General features: G+C 50.1%; 1 protein-coding gene across 3 annotated transcripts; it reads right to left on the reverse strand.

Moving 5' to 3' along the window:
• Nucleotides 1-2,257: 2,257 nt before the first annotated feature.
• Nucleotides 2,258-21,941, reverse strand: Slc9a5 (solute carrier family 9 member A5). Of its 3 annotated transcripts, none has more exons than XM_052729111.1 (16): nucleotides 21,231-21,941; nucleotides 17,014-17,316; nucleotides 14,835-14,998; nucleotides 14,575-14,653; nucleotides 14,102-14,279; nucleotides 13,407-13,627; nucleotides 12,982-13,184; nucleotides 12,673-12,762; nucleotides 12,506-12,576; nucleotides 11,672-11,801; nucleotides 11,004-11,092; nucleotides 10,735-10,861; nucleotides 6,408-6,578; nucleotides 5,835-5,901; nucleotides 5,065-5,199; nucleotides 2,258-3,651 (listed from the first exon to the last, which is right to left on the reverse strand). In XM_052729111.1, the coding sequence occupies exons 1-16, from the start codon at nucleotides 21,562-21,564 to the stop codon at nucleotides 3,179-3,181; spliced, it is 2,835 nt and encodes a 944-aa protein (XP_052585071.1). In that variant the 5' UTR covers nucleotides 21,565-21,941; the 3' UTR covers nucleotides 2,258-3,178. The 3 variants fall into 3 exon arrangements, with proteins under 3 accessions (XP_052585071.1, XP_052585070.1, XP_052585072.1); XM_052729110.1 differs by having other exon boundaries at nucleotides 5,835-5,904; nucleotides 21,231-21,940; XM_052729112.1 differs by lacking the exons at nucleotides 14,835-14,998; nucleotides 17,014-17,316; nucleotides 21,231-21,941 and having other exon boundaries at nucleotides 5,835-5,904; nucleotides 14,102-14,193.
• Nucleotides 21,942-22,593: the final 652 nt, after the last annotated feature.

Consider the following 22,593-nt stretch of genomic DNA (forward strand, 5'->3'; position numbering starts at 1 on the left):
ACACACACACACACACACACACTTTCCCCTTTAAGACCTGGATTAATCAGCTCTCTCCATTCATCCCAGGTAGTATAACCACCCTGTCATTTTGTCCAGTCAAGTGGCCAAATGTGAAATGCCTGACAGCTTTTCCACTTCCCAAGCTGTGCTTACTAGCATTTTTGGCCTCCAGATACTTGCTAAGTCAAAGCTTTTGGAGTAGCTGGGTGTGGTGGCACATGCCTTTAATCCCAGCACTGGGATCAAGGGCGGGTGGTGGGGGCAATGGTACAGACAGGTAGAACTCTATGAGTTTGAGGCCAGCATGGTCTACATATCAAGTTCCAGGCTAGCTACAGCTACATAGTAAGTCCCTGACTCCAAAAGAGCAAACACCTTGGAGTAGGCTCAGAAATTTCTGTTTTGACCAGCTCCCCAGTCATCCTGACTGAAAAGCGGTGGAACTGCCTATTGTTCCGTCCTCTTCACCTACTCTGAGCTGCTGAAGTAGCCTCCCCAATGACCTTCCATCTCTAGCTTCCCTTTCTTGGAATCCACTACTTAAGCTTCCATTATCTACTACCCTTCCTTCCTGTCCTCCTTCCCAGAACTCAAAGACCCACAGCATTTTCCCTGCATCTCTGCCTTGCAGAATGAGTAAGATAATGCAAACACAGTTTGTTCCCTTAGAGCCAGGGCTAGGACCATTCCTTCCCATTTTAATCCTAGACATTATCTTATGAAGTGTTAAGTATGACTGTTAACCCTTTTTGTTATTGTTGTTTTGTTTTTGTGACAGGGTTTCACTGTGTACCTCTGGCTAGCCTGGAGCTTGCTCTGTAGACCAGGCTGGCCTCAACTCTACAGGGATCCACCTTCTTCCACCTCCCCAGTGTTGGGATTAAAGGCATTTTGCCACTACACCCTGCTTCAGCTATCCTGTTTTAGAGAAGAGAAAATTAAGGCTCCAAAAGCTTAAGTAACAGGCCCCAGATGTCATAGATAGTAACAGCTAGGATTGACTCCCGATTGCTAACTACTTAAATTAACTATCAAGTCTTATTAGCCAGCTGTTGGCAATTTGAAGAGAAAGCTAAGTCACTCTTCCTCTTTACCTTTTCCCCAGACAAAAAGCTGACCAGGCCTGTGGGTCTTTGATGTGTTCCAAGGTCCTCAGACCCAGAGATATGAAAAGTGGGTTGGTGAATGCCTATGGCTGTGTGGTGGATGGGATGAGGAGAGACTTCGGTATGGGCTACACAGGGAATGATGAAAACGTTCCATTCTTACATCATAGTTTGCACAACTATGTGAACATACCGAAACCTGGGGCTGGAGAAGACTCAGTGGTTAGAGCACTTGCTGCTCTCTCAGAGGACCAGAGTTTGGTCCCCAGCACCACACCAGGAGGTTCACAAACACATGCAACTCCAGCTCCCGCAATCCAGTGCCTCTGACTTCTGAGGGCACCTGCACTCATGTACATATCTACATGCGGACACACATATCTACACAATTACAACAAAAATAAATCTTGTTTTGAGACAGTCTCTCTATATAGCCCTGGGTGTCTCTGAATTTGCCACATAGACCAGGATAGCCTTGAGTCCATAGAGATTGGTCGGTCTTTGTCTCTTGAAGGCTGGGATTAAAGATATGCACCACCATATCCAGCAAAAATACCAAGTTAAAAAACAAAACAAACAAACAAAATTTAACAGTACATTTTAAACATTGAATTTTATGGTGTTTATTCTCAAAGATGCTTTAAAAAATTCTTCAGACACAGTAGGAATTCGATTCTGGGAATACTGTTATCTAAGGATTTCAGGACCCATACTGCTTTGATTTGTCTCATAAATTCTCAGGGTAGCCAACTCCCTGGAGCTTGGCTTCCTACCTGTCATACTCGGAGAGACACTTGCTCATTTGGCTCACACGTGTCCTCACATTTTCCTAGAAATATCTCTGTGGCACTACATAGAGAGTGGATAGCTTAGACCCTGACCCAGGGGGTTCACCCTGTTGGCCTTTCCCATTTTGTGGATTCCCAGTTCTGAGACACCTTCCCCAGCCCATACAGTGGTCCCCTAGATTAGCACTCCATGCCTCCTGCAAGCAGGGTAGATAATGTTGGGGAAGTGCTTCTGAGGACCAGAGGGACTAAGAGCTGTAAGATCTCCCTTACTATCTCTACTCCTGAAAATCTTGCAACAGGCAGATTCTTCTTGTCCCCAACCCTGAAAGCCTGAGACAAATGGACAGAGGACATTCATCCATCTAAGAGATGTTTAATGTATCTTGGGTTTAAGGTACAAAACACAAGGCAGGGGCTAACCCCAGGAAAGCCACTTGGTACTAGTTAGCTGTCCCCAAACACTGTAGCCAGGAACCCCAGCTCCTACGGTAATGGTGCAGTGGCCCTGGGGTACCTGGTTCCTTCTTCCTTTGGGAAAATTTTGAGGTGCTGACATAGGAGCCCAGAGGCCTCTTTGTCTCCTACTCAGAAATCTCAGCTCCAAGTCTCAGAAAGTTCCAGACTCAGGCCTAGAGCAGCTGACTGGCTAAGAAGCAGCTCTGACCTAAAGCCTGGCCCGGGGCCTAGTCCTAGAAAAAGAGGCACCATTACCTCAACATCTGGCAGCAGAGGAAAGGGCTAAAGCAATGGGAGGCAGACTCCCGCTACTCCTTCAGCTGACCCAACAAGTCAGCGGAGCCAAAGGCTGAGGCCTGCACTACATCCCACCCCAGTCACTCTGAGGACCAGCCCCTCATAAAGCCTCACTGCTGGGGCACTGATGCTGACACTGGAGAGGAAGTGGAGGACAGGGAAGACCAGTGTCCACAGAAGAACGATGCCCTTGCTTTGGGGACAGGAACAGCTGCCAACAGTATGTCCAGGAAGACGCCCTAGGGAAGGGACATCAGCTTGTGGGTCTATCCCCTAGAACTCTGGACTGGATCCTGAGCCATTTTTGAAATGAAGAGTGGAGGGTTAAGAGCAGGGAGAGTGGTAAGAAGGGTCCCTGTGAGGACCAGCCCAGGAAACCCTTCTGACCAGACCCAAAGAGGCCCGGTTGCCACTTCAGTCCAGGCCCCTCTGGCCCCACACTAGGCCGAGTAGGCTCCTCTCCCCATTGCTTGAGGAACACTTCCCACAGGGGCTCCACATCCTGCTCCTCCCTGAGGCCCTGGGCTACAGCCGGCCTCCTCTGTTGAACTGGATGCACCAGTGGGAGTTGGCAGCGCCTGGACTAAGATGAGTGTGGTCCTTGTGGCCCATGAGGGGCTGCAGCTCCTGCTGCTGGGGGATGTCAGCACTGCTCTCACTGCGAGAACGGCCAGCTTTGGCCAGGCTTGGGGGAAAGGCAAAGCTAGAGCGAGGGTCAGAAGACAGGTCAAGAGGAACCGGGGTCTCTTCCATACCCAGTGGGTGGGGAGGCAAGCGGGTTAAAGTGGGAGGCTGGGTACAGGGAGGGGATGCCAGGCTCTCCAGGGATGAGATGCTCTGGTTCCAGCCTGTCTGCATGTCCACGGGCACAATCTTGGTTGTTTCTGAAGACACATATACAGCCAGGTCTCCCTGCCCACTCTTCCAGGGTAACTCCTTCTCTGCACAGGTTGGGGAGGGAGGGATGATGCGTGGGCTCGGGCACACCTCCAGGCTTCCTGGGAACACAGAGAGTACACACGAGTTCATTATCAGTGAAGTGGAATCCTCAAGTGCACTCAAGGTCACCATATTGTGTTCATCTGTGCTGTACACAATAAATATCTTCCTGGAAGAAAGCTCCAGACTGCTTTGCTTTCTCTCGTGGTCCAGCAGCAGCACAGGGCTGCACACAGAACAGTTGTTCACAAGGGACATACTGAGCAGATGGCAACTAACTACAGCTCAAGAAAACCAAACAGGAAGGACGTCTTGTCTCTGATCACCCTCATCAGCACCAGCAACTGTATCCTGCTAAAACCTCATCCTGACCAACCAGTGAGACTGTGGCAGCGAGGGACCAGTGCCAGGCCCAAGCCTTTGGAGGCAGTGTCAGGAGGATCATGAGTTTGAGGCTAACTAGTGAATGGAAGGCAAGCCTAGATTGCATCGTGAGACCCTGTCTCAAAATAAATAAACAAATAAAATGAGAACCAAGGAAATCTGACTCCCATCTAGACTTTATTTATTTATTTATTTATTTATTTATTTATTTATTTATTTGGTTTTTCGAGACAGGGTTTCTCTGTGTAGCTTTGCGCCTTTCCTGGAACTCGATTTGGAGACCAGGCTGGCCTCAAACTCACAGAGATCCGCCTGGCTCTGCCTCCGGAGTGCTGGGATTAAAGGCGTGCGCCACCACCGCCCGGCTAGACTTTTTCTAAATGGTTTTTCAAGACAGGGTTGCTCTGTGTAGCCCTGGCTGTCTTGGAACTCGCTCTGTAGACCAGGCTGGCCTCAGACTCACAGAGATCCAGCCTCCCGAGTGCTGGGATTATAGGATAGGCATGGGCCATCACTGCCTGGCTCCAACTAGATATTTTATGAGTGAGATCTTATATATGGTTATGATATTGTGATTGTGTTTTAACCACTGAAACCCTAGCATTAGGAGGGAGATCTCCACATGCAGAAACCTGTATACTGCTTTTTTATCCACAAGGATTCCATTTTGATAGTCCAGGTTCCTCCCAAGGTCCGATGCTGACCTCCTCACTCAGAACTCTATGTGCCAGCAGGGGTGCTAAGCCTGGGTCATAAGAGAGCTGGCTTTTAGATCTGCTTATCACTTTGTGTTCCTCAGGTGGTGGTCTTTGAAGTCAGGTGGGTCAAGTTCAAATCCTGCTTTTATCATGTGGTTCTGGACCATTCACCAGTCTCTAAGGCTCTGTGAGCTTAGTTTCCCCATCTTGGGCATTGTGAGTGCTTGAGGGAGATCACTGTATAAGGTTTCTTGTAGAGTCAAAATGCTTAGTAAATGCTGGCGTCGAATAAACTAGCAATCAGGACGAGTGTTTCCTGAAACAGAGGCCAGGAGAGCAGATGGAGGAAAAGCTGGCTGCCCAGGGGAGAGACTGCAGGGAAGTCATTACCTGCGACCTTGCCTTCTTGGAGGACCTCGCTGGTGGCTCGCGCCACGAAGATGATCCCTTCATCGTCTTCCTTCTCCGTCTCTGAACTGTCGCTTTCCTCCTCCTCCTCAGACTCCACGGTTAATATCACAGCAGCTGGACAAGGGCAAAGCTGAGTCAAGGCAGCCAACCCAGTGGCTGCTTCTTGGTACCCAACAACCCAAAGCTAGCTCCTGCCCCCTCCCCTAGGCAAAGCCCATGTTGGCAGAGGACCTGCATCTTCCTTCCTTCAGCCTTTCTGGGTGCTGGCCTAGAGTATTGGGCTTGAGGGGAAAGGAGACAAGACTGCACAGCTCAAGGAGCAATCTGAGGGTGCTGAGTTCTCAGAGGAAGCCATAGGGCCATACCAACAGCTCTTTCTGTTATCAGCCCCAGATCAACTGATGACATCAGCACCCACTAGGTTGGAAGGTCCATTAACACTCAGCTCACAGGGATCTAGGTTTTGATGATGCACACTACAGCTTCGGTTCCACCTATCCTCCAAGGCCCAGGCCAGTCTACCCATCTCCATGACCTTTTCCAAGTCCTCACTAGTCCGCAGTCATACTCAGCAATCTTGTCATACGTGGTACACTGATTGGAACTACTCCAACATTCAAGTATGCCTATCTAGTCCCTGAGGGGAGAGGCCCAACTCACGGTGCTAAGTGATCCCAGAGACCCTCCAGGATCTGGATGACAGTCCTTCTCCTTCCCTCCTCCCTTCCGTCCCCAAGCTCCCTGCTTGCCTGTGTCCGGAAAGCCCAGGTCTCGAGGAGGTTTTCCATTTGTAGCTTCAGGGTTAGCCAGACCATCCTTCTGAGGACCAGAAAGCAAACCTAAGACTCTGGCCTTGGTTCTACCACCCATCCACAAACCCTAGAGAGAGTCAACAGAACAAGCCTTCCTAACCTGTGGGGGGTGGTTATCACAACAGTTCTTCCACCCTACTATTCCCAGGTCAGCCAGGCAGGAACTGTGGCGTCTAGAGGGACTCACTTCCTATCTGGGGCTCTGGATACATGGGTCTGGATTGGCTGAAGGGCTCCTAGCATTGCCTCACCAAGAACTCTGCCCTTTCCCTGTTTCACCTCTGGTAGCAAGTGATCCCACAGCTGAGAGGCTGCCCTCCCTCTGAAGCCACGCCCGCCCCCCAAAGGTCTCAGACAGGCCTAAAAAGAAACCCAAACCGTTATATTCATCGAACCCTGAAGGTGATTAAACAAAACGTCTCCTTGGGCTGAGTTTCAGAATGTGAGGACTCAGAATGATTTGTTACCAGCCCACAGCCCTGTAAGAGGTGTCCCAGAGAAAAGACGTGCCTTCTTGTGGCCGGTCTTGCGGGGTCGAGGTTTATTCTTGGTGAAACAGATGTTATGCTTGGTGGACTTAAAGGACTCGAGCCGTCGCTTCATGTTCTGCTGGAAGACTTCCTTGTCTTGTCGTTCCTGTGCATCCTCGGAGATGAAGTGGCGGCCGCAGCTAGCTTTGTACTGGCAATGACAGCCCGACCATGCCATGAGGCTGGGTGCCTTGGCCTCCCATGGGGACCCCAGGCCACAACCCCAACATGTTCATCACATGTCCTGCCGGCCCAGCTTTTCCACAATTAGCCATGGATTAAAAAATAAAACTAAAGGCCAGGCGGTGGTGGCTCAGGCCTTTAATCCCAGCACTCAGGAGGCAGAGGCAGGTGAATCTCTGTGAGTTCGAGGCCAGCCTGGGCTACAGAGTGAGTTCTAGAACAGGCACCAAAACTATACAGAGAAACCCTGTCTCAAAAAAACAAAAAAATAAAAATAAAATAAAATAAAAATAAAACATACAAAAAGATTAGAGCCAGGGGCTCTGAACCACAGTCAGTTCACTAAGGAAAAACTTCCCTTTTCCCCACAAGTTATTCCTTCAAACTTTCTTTATCCTCTGCTGCCCTTTCCTCTGCTCTATCTAATCGGAAGTGATAAGAGGCAGGGGTTCTGTACTTTGTTCCCTGGGGCTACAATAAAGCCACAGAGCCATATCCTTTGCATGTCTATTTATCTCTGTGTGGCTCACACATCCAGCCCACATAGCCCCAGGTAGCTACACAGGATCCTCTTGCCGGCTGTCTTCCTTCTAGACATTTCTACAACGACCACAACATCAAGCCTATGCTTTGGACTTTCCTATCTACCTGCCCTAGGTCCTCTTGGCCCTAGCAACTGCGTACTTAATTTAGGGCCAACCCTTTATCTGCTCCTTTTAACTCTTTCTCATAAAGACCAAGCCCTCCACACACTCATCCAGCCTGCCTATTTCTGCTCTTGGGAGCTTAGCAACCTTTTCCTATATAGGGGAAGGTAATCACCAAGGTACTGCCTAGAGCCTCCTGGTCACTTTATCTTGCTTCACATTCTATCTGGTTCCTTTCTTTTTTTTTTTCTTTGAGTTTTTTGAGACAGGGTTTCACTGTGTAGCTCTGGCTACAGTGTTCTAGAACTCTCTCTCTGTAGATCAGGCTGGCCTTGAACTCACAAGAGATCTGCCTGCCTCTGCGTCATGAGTGCTGGGATTAAAGGTGTGCACCACCCCAACCTGGCTTGGTTCCTTTCTTCTTCCTCGTATTTTCTGTTTCTCTGAAGCACTTCTGCGAGCTCCCTGAAGTCCCCCATCTGCCTTTCTTCTCTACCTAAGCACCTGGAAATGCCACCCCACCTCTAACGTGGCCCTGTCTCGGCTTTGCTCAACTCACCCTGCCTCCCTCAGTTCTCAGCCCCCTCCTATTTCTCCTGCATCTTTACTTTGCTTACCAGCAGCCACCTGACCTCCGCTTTCAGACAAGCTCCTGCCCTTGTTTTTGTTTGTTTTTAAAGTCCTCTCGTTGCCACTACTAGCTCCCTTTTGAGGCCAAGCGCTTATAAATTGATTGGGACACTTTCCTTCCTGTCTAGTATTTCCTTAAATACCAAAAATGCTATTCAAGTCTGCAATGCTGCCTTCTCCCTGGTCACCAGTCCTGACCTCTGTACGGCAGCCAGCCCTTCTTCTCCCCAGGCAGAGACACTATCTGCTGTATCTTCTCCAAGGGTTCCGTTCTCTCCTTTGCTGGCTCCCTCTTCCTTTCTCCACATATATTCCTCTGTATTATTCTTGGCTCTGCTCTCTTTTTCCTAAACACTCTCCCCAGAGAACTTACACTCTCTCCACTTCAACTAACCCAGTGACATGATCTGCAGTTTCAAAACAGCAGGCATCAGACCAGCTGCGTTTGAATCATCAGGGGGGCTTATTAAAAACAAAGATTCTTAGCCCCGCTCCACATTACAGGATCTAAATCTCTAGGAGGTGAAGCCAAGAATATTCTATCAAGCTTCTCAGGGAATTCCGGGAGAGTCAAATGAGGAGAGCTCTGCTGTGCGTGCTTCCAAATCTTTCTCTCCAGCCCCTTTATCTCTTAAGCTATAATCTTAATTAACTATATACTGTCTCTAATACTAATCCCGGAGAGAACATAAGGAATTAAGGACTGTGTCATGGTGCAACTAAGTGGATTCAGAACTAGATGACTAACCATACCCTAAAATGTTCCATCCATGTCAGTCCGGAGGAAAGTCTTTAGTATCATGCCACAGGGCTCTATCCCCAACTCTATCCTGTTCAATATTTATGATGATTTAGATGAATATAAAATTAACAGGCTTAGCAAGTTTTCAGATGATATGAATCTGAGAAAGAGACATTTGGTGGTAGACATGGGATCCAAACGATGGAATGATGGCCAAATTAAATAAGACAACTTTAGCAAATAAGTACAAACTTACTTTAGTTCTTTTTAAATTGACTACACAAGAACTGAATCAAACCCACCAGTCAAATGTGTGCGCGTGTGCACACGCGCGTGCAAACACACAACCATGTGCTCTCTCTGAGTAACACACTAAGAAGTATATAGCACACCTGAAAGCCCCTGAATCTGCTTGAGTTCCAGATTTAATAACCAGAAAATATAAGAAATGGAGTAATGTGCTAAACAACACTGGGATACAATCAGAAAAATCTAGAAAAATGGTAAATTCTCCAGTATAAAAAAGTATCTAGTTTCTTCAATAAATAGCAAGCGGGGAAGGAAGAAGAAACTACTATAGTTTTCCTTAATGAAGGTCATATCTTCCAGATATAAATTGTGAACTTATTTTGGATCTTGAGTTATGTAACCAGCTAGGAAAAACAGGTATTTATTGAACACTGACTGGGTATTTGATATAAGGAATTATTATAATAGCAGTACTATGATTTGACTTGACTTCTGAAGTGCTGGGGAATCAAACTCAGGGCCTCACAGATGCTAAGTAAATGTTCTACCACTGTCCTTATGTTTTAAAGTTCTTGACAGCTGGAGTGGCGGTTCACACTTGTAATCAGAGTACTTGGGAGGCTGAGGCAAGAGAATTCCCAGTTTGAACCCAGTCCTAAGGCAACTAGCAAGACTGTGTGTCAAAGAAGCCAAAATTTAAAAATAAGATAAAATAAACAAAGAGCTCTTGCCATATAGTGAGATGTTTATTAGATGATGTGACAGGATGTCTGGAGTCTGCTGTAAGATAAAGTGTGGGCAGGGTGTGGTGGGTTATAGACCGTAAAAACTTCATCATGCACAGATACTTATTAGAGTCGGGTAACAGATAAATCAGAGTTATTTCGTTCTCTCCACTAAAATTTTGCAAAAGAAAAACATTAAAAGGAAAAGAAAAGCTGGATGAGGTGGGTCTGACAGCTATTATCTGAGGAAGACATGAGGGTTTGCCAGAGTGTGGAGACAGTGCGAAGTCCTTAATTGGTGAGCCAAACCAGGGATCCTGGGCAGCACTAATAGCAAGTCTAGAACTAGGAAAGTTAGTGAGCCCCTATAACTTCCCCTAGACAGCCACTTAGTAGCTCCTCCATGGGGTGAGGGAGGAGAGGCTTCTCATGGCCAAAGACACATCAGAGTCAGAGGAGGATACTGGAAAAGAGGGCCTGTGTGAGTAAAGCTGCCTGGAAACCTTTGAAGCTTATTCTGCAGAACTGGAAATTAAAGAGAGGTGCATGCAAATTAAGCCAATTCTAACTTGTTCTAAAAGCCTTGCTGCAGTACTGCGTGAGTAACGGTCAGATTTGCACTTCCAAAGGCCCAAGATAATGGCCTGCTGCCCCCTTGTGGGGTTACAGAAGATCCTCTCCTGGGCGGGATGGGCCTTTCCAGACACAAAGCTCCAAAGCTACCCAGTGTGCACAGGCTAATCCACCTCTGCCCTGTTAAACTGGTTCCAAAGGCCTTCTCAGGTCCCTGCTTCCATCTCTGACCTGCTTCTCAAAGCTCCTTCTCCCCTATCTCTTCCTCTCCCCTCAGGGATAATGTCCATGTCCTGTGTGCTCCTCTCCTTAACACCCAGCTTCTAATCCAAAGTGTTTCCTGCTAGAGTCCCAGCTGGGTCAGTGCCTCCAAATCCACAACAGCAGCTAATATGATGTACACCCTGCAGCACTTCCTCCCAATCAACAAGAGCAAAGGACGAAACCCGCAGCCTTCAACTGGGCATTCACAACCGGACACAAGCTGGTACCAAGCGCCTCTTAAGTCTCTGGCCAAGGCCCCTGCAGCCCACTCCCCACCACCCTCAGAGCTCTCACCCTGCGCCGTGGCTTGTAGAGGCCTCCACAGAGCAGGTGATGCATCACAGCATCCTCCCGGTCCCGGCCACTGCGTACTGTGTCGATCACTTGCAGATCCAGACAGGCTCCACTACCACTCTCTCTCCTGCAGGAGGCAGGGACATGTGTGCTGAGGGGTGGGCAGCAGGGGTGAGCGGAGGGGCAGAGGCAAAGGTGCTGGCAAACCGTCCCCAGGAGGGATGTGGGGAGGAGAGCTTGAGGAAGGGGAAGGGCCCTCATGGACTCACAACAGGTTGGTGACAGAGGTCTCTGCCACAGAATTTCTGCTGGGCATAGAGGGCAGAGTGAGTCCTGCCGAGGACAAGACGTGGCCTCCCTGTAGGAGTCAAGGTGGAGGTCAGGCAAGGATCAGATGGAGGGCGGCCAGACCGAGGGTAATAAAGAGAATAACATGCGTTAACAATTATTTTGATGACTATTTTGCTTTGAGCCATGCTTGGGATTACTCGGGTTCTCAAACGCTATGCAAGTGCTGAACCACTGAGCAACAGCCCCGGGCATGAGTTTGTTCTTTGTTTTACCAGATACGGAAACACTTCACACACTGAATTCTTAAGATCTGACCTAGGTAGTCCTATTCTTACTGCTACTTCCTTCTCACTGAGGGACCTGAAGCTCAGGCAGTGTAAGCTACTTATCTAAGCATCGGCCTACACATGAACTGTGTCTGTTGACTCCCGAGTCCAGCTGTTTCCCACCTTTCTGCACTGCCTGTCACACTGTCAACAGCAGGCTGGCTCCAGCAGCTGTGACTTCACAACCCTGTGGAGCCAGCTGGGAATTCCAACTCCCTGGCCCCGGCTAACAAGCCTGCCTGCCTGTCATCCCTTACTGCCCGGCTCTGCTGACCATCTGTCTATCCACTGCTGGCCTACCTGGTAACTGCTTGGCCCACCTGGTCCACAAAACTGATGGCATCTCGGATGTTGAGTCTGTAGTACACATCCCAGATCTGGTCTCTGATCCGATAGGCTGACCGCCGCATCAACAGCTGACTCAGGTACTTCTTGTCGAATTGTTCCCACCTATAGAGGGTGCCACGCCCAGCCCTGAGTACCGTTCTCAAGGGGTGGCTGGCTGGCCCTTCCTCAGATAGGGCAGGGACACTGCCAGCACTGGCCTGGCTTTCTTGGTAGGAGTCTCAGCCAAAGGGAATCCCAAGGCTAGTCCCTGCTCTTAGAGCCTTTACAGTTCCAGGAGAGAGTGTGATATTAAAGTTATTTCAAATAACTGTAAAAATTATAACCATGACAAAAACTACCAAGGATAATTATAATGGGGATTTGTCCTTGTCAGGGAGGCCAGAGGTCTCTCAGGAATCAATGCCTGTGGTTAGATCTGCAGGGTGATTCAAATCTAAGGAAGAGGGAAGGAGGCAGTGTTCTAGGAGACAGAACACATACACTGGTCTCAGTGGCCAGGCCTGGACCACAGGGTGGGCGCTGAGGCTCCAAATAGGGCCTGCGTAACTATCAGGCGGACCATCAAAAACAGAACAGCGTATAATGGGGCTGGAGTCTGGCAAGTGCCGGACCATACAGGGTCTGGCAGGCCACCCTGGGGAGCTCTGTCTTATCTTGAGAACACTGGGGTGCCACTGAAGGGCTCCAGGCAAGGTCACCTAGCCTGAACCTGGCTGTGTCCCTTCTCAGAAGGGTGGCATATCCCCCATGCCGCCCTGGCTGGTAGGGCTACTGCTGCTGAAGGAGCCTCGGGGCAGCTCCCTCACCTGTCCCTCCAGTAGTGGTAGCCATGGTGCCCCACAACGTCCTCCACTGCAGCCAGAATGTGGTCAAAAGTCTAGAATGGGGGTGGGTAGGGGGACTGGATCAGGACTCTGCCAACATAGGAGAAGGGAGAAAGGGACAGGTAGAGGGATGGGGTTCTGGTACCCACGTGCTCATGTAGCTCCTGGTTCAAAGTAGGTTTGTGATGATCACTCCTCTTCACCCTCAGCCACTTGACCAGTGGCTTGATGGTCAAACCCTAAGAACAGGCAGGAGGTGAGCCCTGCCCAATGCGGTTCCCAGCAGCCTTTCTCCAAATAATTAGGCCTCAGCTCTGCCTCTACCCATTCCACTCAAGGTCCGAGAAGCCAGGTCCCTGCCTCCCCCACTGGAAAGGGAAGCCCCTGTCCCAAAGTGTTCCAAGACTCTCCCAGGGCCTGCTGAATCCCTTCCCACCTAGCCTCCTGGGCACTCCCACCTGCACGATGACTGTGAAGAAAACCACCACAATAGTGGTAGCCACAAAGTAGTCCTTGGCAGGGACTTTGGTCCTGTCCAGTAGGATGACGAGAGCAAACGCCACAGCCCCCCGAAGGCCCCCATAGGACATCACCACCTGGTCAATCTTGTCCAGAGGAACCAGCCGGAACTGATTCAGCACCCACGTCTGCAGGACTACCCCTACAGCAGGAGGGAGGCCAGCAGGAGCAAGGAGTTGGAGTGGAGGCCACTGGGAATGGATGGCTCCAAGCATCTGGGCTAAGGTCTGGCAGGGGTTGGGACAGGTGAGCATTGAGAGGAATTAACAAGGATGTGGACTTGGATTGAGGGGTGAGTAGTGGGGTGAGAGGGCACAGAAAAGAGACAGGGAAAGGGGCAGGGATCAGAGGGTGTCGGCAATACCGAGGGCTCGGAAGACCAGGATGAAGAAGAGGGTGCCCAGCACCAGCCCAGAGTCCCAGGCCCATTTGGAAGAGTCCACGGCTGAGATGCCAAGCAGCATGAAGATGACTGTTTCAGCACAGCTAGCAAGGGTTTTCATGGTATATTTGACAGCTGTGCGTGACTTGTGGGAGATGTTGGCTTCCACGTATTTCTTACATCCCAGGCCACACATGGTCACCCTGGGAGAGAAACAAAACTGAGAGTGAGGACGGGTCCCCAAGGCTCAGTCTCACTGGGGCTTGAGCATGCTGTAGGTGGGGATGCTGCCCATCACAGGGTGTCAGATTCTCCAAGCTCAGGGACGGGCGAAGACTGCTAATTAGTGGCAGTCTGGGATGAATAGAGATCTCCAGGCTCCCCACTTAGTGCCTCTTTCTCCGAGTAGCAAACCCTCCGAGGCATCCTTTAGGGTGCTATACCCATAGCAACCAGTGGTTTCAGGCCTTGAAGGGCACTGGCAGCTTAGTCTGCACTTCAGGTAGGGGGAGTCTGAGCCTTCAGGTGCCCAGACAGTTCTGCAAGGTTGACTCTCCACTACCACCAGGGTTCAGTGACGCCTACAGATTCCTTAAGATCTTGCTTCTGGCCATGTGAAGTGTTACTATTTCCAGAGCCCTTTCCCAGTTGCCTGCCTGGACACCCCCAGGACTCACGCAAGAATGGCAGACAACGAGGCCATTTCAGCAGTGAGGTAGGCTGCGTAGGCGAGGAGGAAGACCAGCAACGGCTCGATGATGCGGACCCGCTTGGTGAAGCGTGTGGTCAGGGCCAGGAGGAAGGCAAAGACTAAGCCCACGGCTGCCCCGCCCAGACTGACCACAAACAGGGAGGCTGGGGGAGGAGTGGGTTGTCAGCATGACCCCTGGCCCAGACCCTCCCCAAGCTGGGCTGACAGGACCGATGCCTAGTGAGAAGTAGAGGAAGATACCCCCCGACACTCCCCGGGGCTCAGGATCCCAGACTAGGATCCCAGGGCAAGCTCCTCCCAGACCCCATTTCTCCATAGCGGAGAGTAAGAAATGAGGCCATCAGAATAGCCTCCTCTGTCCCAGTGCTGGGTAGGTGGGTCTCAACAACCCAGGGAAGGCGGACATTGAATGGTGGCCAAGTTTGGGGAAATACTGACCGACTCCCTTTAGGTAGTCAGTGGCCTGCACATTGGCAGAGCCCATCTCCACAAAGGAGTTGCAGACCTTGTAGAGCACCTGGACGACAAGAGGAGAGTCAGGCTGTGGGAGGCGGCCACAGAGGGGAAGTGGGTCGGAAAAGAGGAAAGCTCAGACCCTATTTCCTCCCCAGGGGAAAGGTCAGAGGCTGCTCAGACACCCAGCTGGCAGAGCAGGACAGCCTAGTGTCAGGGGCTGGCGGGCCACTGTACATCCTCACCACAGTGACTGCATCATTGAGGAGGGACTCTCCAAAGACGATGATAAAGAGCGTCTCGTTGACGTGCACCTCCTCAAAGACAGCCAGCACGGCCACAGGGTCCACCGCTGAGATGAGGCTTCCAAACAGCAAGAAGTCCAGCAGGCCAGCCTGGACCCGAGGGGCTAGGAGGGAGAGACAGAAGACAGGCCTGGCTGAAGGTGACGCTGCCTCCAACAGGGCTCCGGGACCAGCCCACAAGCTTTCCTACCGGGAAGAAATAAAACCCAAAGGGACTTTGGAAAGGCAAAGAGACTGCTGGCCTATATTCTGGAGGCTTGAGCTGCCTGTGTCGAAGATCTGCCTTTGCAATCACGAGCTGTTGTGACATGGTTTCTCCTGGCCATGCTTTCTCATCTGCCTAACTCACAAAATGGTGGCAAAACCATTTAGGTGGTGCTGGTAATAAAAACCGCAGCAACAGTAAAAGTAGTTGCCAGCAGGTAGAACTGGCTGCTGACTGGCTTTATTACCCAGGATAACAGGAGACGGTTTCTCCCACCACCTGTGATTCTCAGCCAAAGGGATGTAGCATATACACAATTCTCAGCAGGAAAGGAAGGTATGAACACAGTATGAAAAGTACCACAGGTGGGGTTTGAATATGTCAAATAATCCTGTGAGCCTCAGTTTCCCAATACACAAAATGGAAATAATAATATCAACCTCAAAAAGTTCTTTATTTAGCTAGTACCTAATAAATGGTAAAGAGCCAGTACCACCTATTATTAGAATTACTACTATGATTAGAATCTGAGGTCCTCCTTTTCCTTCCTGCCCTAAATAGTTCACTTTATTTATTTATTTTTTTATTATTATTTTTCCCCCCAAGACAGGGTTTCTCTGTGTAACAGCCCTGGATGTCCTGAAACTCTCCCTGTAGACCAGGCTGGTCTCAAACTCACACACAGAGATCCACCTGCCTCTGCCTCCCAAGTGCTGGGATTAAAGGCGTGCGCCACTACCACTCGGCTTAGTTTCACTTTTTATGAAGTCCCCAGCTGGGAACTGCAAGCTTCCTTTTCACCTTAGAGAAAGTCTGAATTTTCAATATCAGGACTGAATGGATTTCTTGAGTCAGGAAATAAAGAAGTTGGGAAAGGGCCTAAATGCAGAGCCTCAACCAAACAGAGGCTAATCGCGGGCCCTGGTATGAATGAACATAAGGGGCTCGACTTTCCCTTCCATTAGATGAGTAAATCAGGGGCTGGAGAGCTGGCTCAGTGGTTAAGAGCACTGACTGCTCTTTCAGAGGACCCTGGTTCAATTCCTAACACCCACATGGAGTTCCCAACTGTCTGTAATTCCAGTTCCAAGGGCTCTGACACCCTCACACACACATACGTGTGTGTGTGTGTGTGTGTGTGTGTGTGTGTGTGTGTGTGTGTGTGTGTGCAGGCAAAAAAACAATGAACATAAAATAAATCTTGAAAAAAAATGAGGTAAGGCCGGGTGGTGGTGGCGCACGCCTTTAATCCCAGCACTCGGGAGGCAGAGCCAGGCGGATCTCTGTGAGTTCGAGGCCAGCCTGGGCTACCAAGTGAGTTCCAGGACAGGCCGCAAAGCTACACAGAGAAACCCTGTCTCGAAAAACCAAAAAAAAAAAAAAAAAATGAGGTAAATTTTACCTCACCAGAGTCTTTAGGAAGAGACATTCAGAAAGAATGTCTAGTGCAGCAGCTAGCATTTTATAGATGTAAAACACGTATTTATTAGAAATAAAGACTAGAAACCACCTGGCACAGCCTGGGCATATCCAGAACTGTAAATCCTTGCAGGACTGGTGAGCCACAGTACCTCAAGGAAGCAGGACTGGCAAGTGGCAGCGTGGTGACGTGGTGACGGAGGGCAGGAGGTGAGAGTGCTCCGGCAGGCTCCGGCACTTCAGCAGCCCACACACAGCTGGGAACCAGGCCCCTGCTCAGCTGCCATGCTGCAGAGGCACAGAGCCAACTGGCAGAGACCAAAATTAGGACTGAAGACTATCTGGAGCACTGCCGTGCACGCCAGGTGGACGGACCTACAACCAAGCTCCCAGGGAACTCACCACATCTGACCTTCAGAGCTGGAGAAAGGAGTTAGGGGATGGAGCTAGCAAGGCTCTTTTTCTTTAAACAGCCCAGGTCCTAGGGTTACTCACCTACAAGTCCAGCCTGCTGCAGGCCCCAAAGGGCAACACCTGTTGTGAAGGCATTCCAGAGTGTGCCCACCACAGCATACGTGAGGATGGCACCCAAGTTGTCAAAAAACAGACGGCTCGGCATGAAATAGCCTGAGTCGAGCACAATAGGAGGGAGCAGGAAGAGGAAGAAGGTCCCTGGCTCCAGCTGGTACTCAGCCTTCTTGGCCACAGCTAAGACAATGCCTCCCAGCACCAGGCCCAGCAAAATCAGCAGGCAGCTCTCAGGGACCAGAGATGTCACCTTCCGAGACAGGTGAAAGACTGTAACGCAAGAAGACACGGGTATGAAGCCGTGGAATGTCCTCCCATACCCTGGCCTACAGTATTCCCTGCCCCCCCCCCACCCCCGAGCTGAGGACTAAACTCAGGGCCTTGCTCTTGCTAGGCAAGCGCTCTACCACTGAGCTAAATCATTCCCCAATCTCAGTATTCTCCCCCCCCCCCCCCACACAGGGTTTCTCTGTGTGGTTTTGGTGTCTATCTTGGAGCTCACTCTGTAGACTAGACTGGTCTTGAACTCACAGAGATCTGCCTGGTTCTGCCTCCCAGGTGCTGGGATTAAAGGCATGCGCCACCACCACCCGGCTTGGCCTATAGTATTCTGTCTTACCAGTTTACCCAAAGTTAGGATCCCTGGCTCTAGGATCAATGGAAGAAGAAAGAAATACAGAATCTCTAGAACCCCCAGCCTCCAATGCTACAAACTCTCTGTGGCTGCAAGGCTTTTGCTTGCCTACCCCACCCCCTTCTGAAATGCCCCCTCCTCTGTACTGCCAAGTCAGAGACTGACTGCATTTTTCTCTGACCTCCTTTATCCACAGCAACCATCTGAAGTTAAGCAAATGCTAACCAGTGTCTCTATAGCATACATAAGATTGCTGGGAGGGGGGGATTAGCTGCAAGACTAGGTCCTCCATTTACTCATTCTTTGACTCTCAGTTTTTGCATCAGCAAAATGGGAATAAATAGGTTGGTTGTGAAGATGAAGTAAAACAACCTACTTATAAGCATTTAGAGCCAGGCCTGGTAGAGCAGACCAATGATCGATTTGGCAAGCTTGTCTCAAAATAAAGTCAGGACAGAGCTCGGTTATAGAACACTGGATGGCAAAGTATATTCTACCAGTTATGAGGTTCTAGATTCAATCTCCAGGAACTGGTTGTAGGGCAGACAACCGAGTAAGTGGCCCACACCTGTCATCCCAGCCCTTGGAAAGCTGAGGTAAGAGGATTGCTGGGATTCAGGGTAAACCTGGTTTGGGATATTTTTTAAATTTTCATTTATTCTTATTTTATGTGAATGAGTATGTAAGTGCATCATGTATGTGCCTGGTGTCTGAGGAGGCCAGTGAAGGGTGTCAGATCCCCTAGAACAGCTATCACAGGCAGCTGGGAGCTACCATGAGTGTACTGGGAACCAAACTGGAGTCCTCTGCAAGAGTATCCAATGCCTTTTTTTAACTGCTGAGCTATCTCTAAAGCCCCTCAATCTGGTTTATATAGTGAATTCAATTCAAGGCTAGCCTAGGCTATTTCTCACCCCCACCCAAGAAAAAAAGCACTTAGCACACTGATTTATAGTAAGCACTCGATAAATGTTTGCTATTAATATAACATGATCTATGTTAATATAGTATTATATTATATACACACATAGCTCATTTTAGAAGCACTGTAGGCCTCCCAACCTAATGTACATATTTCATCATACTGGCTCAGTTTAAAAAGCTTTGTGTAGCTGGATATAGTGGCACATGCCTTTAATCCCAGCACTCAGGAAGCAGAGGTGGGTAGATCTACGTGAGTATGAGTTCCAAGTTAGCTAGGGCTACATAGTACTCTGTCTCAATCAACCAATCAATCAATAGCTTTGTGTATAACAGTCAGGTCTCAAATGTCTTCTGACCTTATCATTTTCTAATGATGTGAACTCAGGAAAGTTTTTTGTTTTTTGTTTTTTGTTTTTTTTTTTTGGTTTTTCGAGACAGGGTTTCTCTGTGTAGCTTTGCGCCTTTCCTGGAACTCGCTTTGGAGACCAGGCTGGCCTCGAACTCACAGAGATCCGCCTGGCTCTGCCTCCCGAGTGCTGGGATTAAAGGCGTGCGCCACCACCGCCCGGCCAGGAAAGTTTTTTAAAGATTTATTTTATTTATTATTTTTTATGTGTATGTGTGTACTATGTGAGTGCAGGAGTCCACAGAGGTCACAAACAGGAGTAAGATCCTCTGGAAATTGAGTTACAGACAGTTCTAAGCTGCCATGTGGGTGCTGGGAACTGAACCTGGGTCCACTACAAGAGGTGCTCTTAACCACTGACCCATCTCTCTAGCCCGTCAGGCAAGTTATTTGATTTACTTAAACTTCAGTTTCTTCTCTTTAGTATAAGAAAAATATCCATCACAAAGATAAAACATATGAAATGTGCAAATGTGCCTAGTATACTGTCAGATCAGATACACAGTAGGCTCTCAACAAATATTAATTTGACTCCGGAGAAAAGTAACCTATATGTCTCTAGGAAAAGAGGAGGGTGTAAGAAAAGGATTTCCAATATTATTGGTTCTCCTACCTTTGTCCCTAAACTATGGTTCTCCCTTGGGCTCTCAGACTATGCCCCATACAGTCTCTCAGGCACTGGCAGAGGAAGGGTCTTATTAACCTGAGCCCTGTGCCAAAGCAATGCCCTTTAGAAACTGCATCATCCAAAGGGCTAAGAGTATATCAACCTGTGTTGAATGAAAGGAGGGAGGACATTTTAGCTATGAAACTGGAAAGTGTTCTGGAATACTCTGCTTCTCTTTCTCCTCCTCTCCGAGGATCTTTTTTAGCTGGAGAGGATGACCTCTCCTTCCTCTCTAGGAGGTGTTATCCAAACTAGAAAAGGCACGATTTATCTATGATGTTGGTGCTGTAAATCTTAAGACAGGAACTCTTCTACAATCCAGGGGTTTCTCAGCAAACCCAACCTGAAGCTTCTTCCCCCACCTTGCTGCCACTGCTGCTGGGACTGTAGGGAGAGGTGAGGCATAGATCTTCCTACCTTCAGCCCCATCCTCGGTTGGTTCCCTTCTCCGCCCCTCACCACATATCAGCCCAGCCCTGCAAGTCCAGGACCTATCAAAGTCAGTTTCTCTGGCAGAATCAGGTTCCCTGAAGATATTTAGAGTTCCATTTTCCAGTATTAATCCTGGGCTGCCAAGGTGGAGTGGAGAGTTCTATTCCAGCTCGATTATACTCTATACCCTAGCAATATCCCAGGAGGAGAAGGGGGCAAACTCTAGGCTGTGAGATTCCTACATGAAGGCTTCATTGGTGAGACTGGAGTACAAGCTGTGCCCGCATAGATGGAGAGGAGTAGCAACGCTCAGCTATAATTAGTCACCCCCACAGCAGAGCTTGAACAACAGAGAGCAAGGAGGAGGGTCTCCATTGGGAGGAGGGGCTTCTGGCTGTCAGAAAGGGGGAGAGAGGCACGGAAAAGCATCTCTTATGGGGGATGTGTGCGTCTGAAGCACTTCCATGTGAGGACTACAAGAGTCTCATATACAAAAGCGCCCAGGGTAGTCAGAACACAATAAAGACCCAATAAACTTAAGTTTCTAAAATCGTGAAGAGAAGAATGTGAATTGGAGGGCGGGGTCGCACTTAGGCGCAAGAAGGTGGCAACATCTTTAAGTGGGGTGGAGAGATAAGCTACGGGAAAAGTGACAGGTTAGTACAGTTATCTCAGGAGATATTAAATCTTAGACTCTTGGCCAGGGAAGGATAATTTCTCGGAACCAGAATGCCTGGGTTCCCAGGAGAATATCATCTCTTCCACGTCCCCGTGAGTCCTCATTACTGACAGGTTTCTGAGAGGCTGGACGTCTGGAGGAGAGGCCTTACTGACGTTTACTGAGAAGGGGAAGGGGAAATTGAGGAAACAGTCTAAAGATGGAGCTGAAGCGAGCAAAGACAGGCAGCCCTTTAGAAAGGCAAATCCTCTGAACTGCCAACCTAGAAGGGGAGGAGGCAGACCCACAAGAGGCGCAGGAACTGGGTGAGAACCGAGATTTGTGGAATTCGAGCGCAGAGGAAGACCCAGGACTGGATCTGGAGACCCAGGGGTTTGGAGGCGGATCCGCGGCGGGCCGCTGGCCTGTGCGCGGGCGCGCAAACACAAACATACACACTCACCTATTTTGGCCAGGCTGGCCACCAGGATCCACAGGGCCACCAGGTAGGGCGCCTCCACCTCGTGCCACTGCCAGCGGAAGAGCGCCAAGCCTGGAGGAGGCTCACCCAACGGCACCGACTCCTGGGTGGGTTCGTCTGTGGCCCCCGCCCCCGCCAGGAGCAGCCAGAGCAGCAGAAGCAGTGCGGCGCGCGGCATCCTGCAGCCTGCTTCGCCACCCTCCCGGCACTGCACGGCCGCCGGCCCCGCGTCGCTGCCGCCGCCGCCGCCGCCGCCTACCCGGCGCCCCCGCGTCACAGGCACGTGGGGCTCACTCCCCCCAATCCGGGCTCCCATGCCCCCAGGCCAGGTTCGGACCCCGAGACCCTGCCCAGGACTCTTGTTGGGATCCCCTCCTCCATCTCTTCTAGGTTAGTCTCAAATCTCCGGAAATTGCCCAGCGTGGCCCTCCTTTCCCCAGCCTTGAAACCCACTCCTTCGAGTGTGCTCCCCTACACCGCCTCTCACCCGGATTCAGAGAGGTGACCAGCCACCGCGTCCCAGGGGCAGCGGAAAGGACAAGGGGCTCGGGGGGCAGAGACAAGCGCGGCTCCTCCGCAGAACGCAGCCCAGCCGCGGGACACCGGCCCCTGGTGCCCAGGCCGCGGGTCCCGGAGCCACGCTGTGAAAACCGCAGGGGGCGGCGCGCTGGGCTGCCTTCCAACACAGTCTCCCAAACCTGGGACCCCCTGCCGGCCCACTCGCAGACCGGAGCTGCGCACGCGCACTGAGCACTCCCAGAAAGCCTTGATGGATGGACACCGATGCCCTCAACGTATCCAGAAACCTCAAGGCCGGGACCGATCCCAGCTCATTCCAGGTTGAAAAGGCTATTCCTCTCCAGAACGGAGAGGCACCGCCTTCCCTTTCCTTCAAACTACAGGGAACTATTCGCCTATTCCATGTATCTGAGAGGATCTTATGGAATTCCCCTTAAACTAGGAACAACTTGGGGCACTTGACTCATCTCGCCCCAAACCCAAGGCTGTCTCCACTTTTCATTCATCACCCAAGCCGAAGGAACATGTGCTACCTGCCTCCTCACACTGACTCATTCCATTCTTTTTCGAGAAAGAGCACTCATCTTTTTTCCCCCTCACAGCTAAAGGGGACTGAATCCACCTCTTCCTTCAAATATGAAATCTATTTTCATTTCTTGTTCCAAACTAAAAGAGATCCTTCTCACGGCTTTCTCCAATGAGAGAAATGCTTTCACTGCTCTTTCAAGCTGGTGATTAGTCCCGTCTCGTCCCTTGGTTGAGAGTGGCCCGGCTCAAAGAGATTCTACGATGAGATTTAAGCCCAAACTGCCCTAAAATCCCCGCA

This window comes from Peromyscus californicus, unplaced genomic scaffold (assembly GCF_007827085.1).
Source record: "Peromyscus californicus insignis strain IS unplaced genomic scaffold, ASM782708v3 Scaffold_8__1_contigs__length_139910024, whole genome shotgun sequence".
NCBI classification, from domain to species: domain Eukaryota; kingdom Metazoa; phylum Chordata; class Mammalia; order Rodentia; family Cricetidae; genus Peromyscus; species Peromyscus californicus.

What these genes read in the sequence shown, in the direction of transcription:
- Slc9a5 (XM_052729110.1), bottom strand. Translation starts at nt 21,564, where the DNA reads ATGGGAGCCCGGATTGGGGGGAGTGAGCCCCACGTGCCTGTGACGCGG. An exon ending in ACCAGGAGCTACATGAGCAC is followed by an intron (nt 12,577 to 12,672) that starts GTGGGTACCAGA and finishes CCCCCATTCTAG; the next exon opens with ACTTTTGACCACATTCTGGC. An exon ending in CCTGGGCTTTCCGGACACAG is followed by an intron (nt 5,200 to 5,834) that starts GCAAGCAGGGAG and finishes GCCCTTGTCCAG; the next exon opens with CTGCTGTGATATTAACCGTG.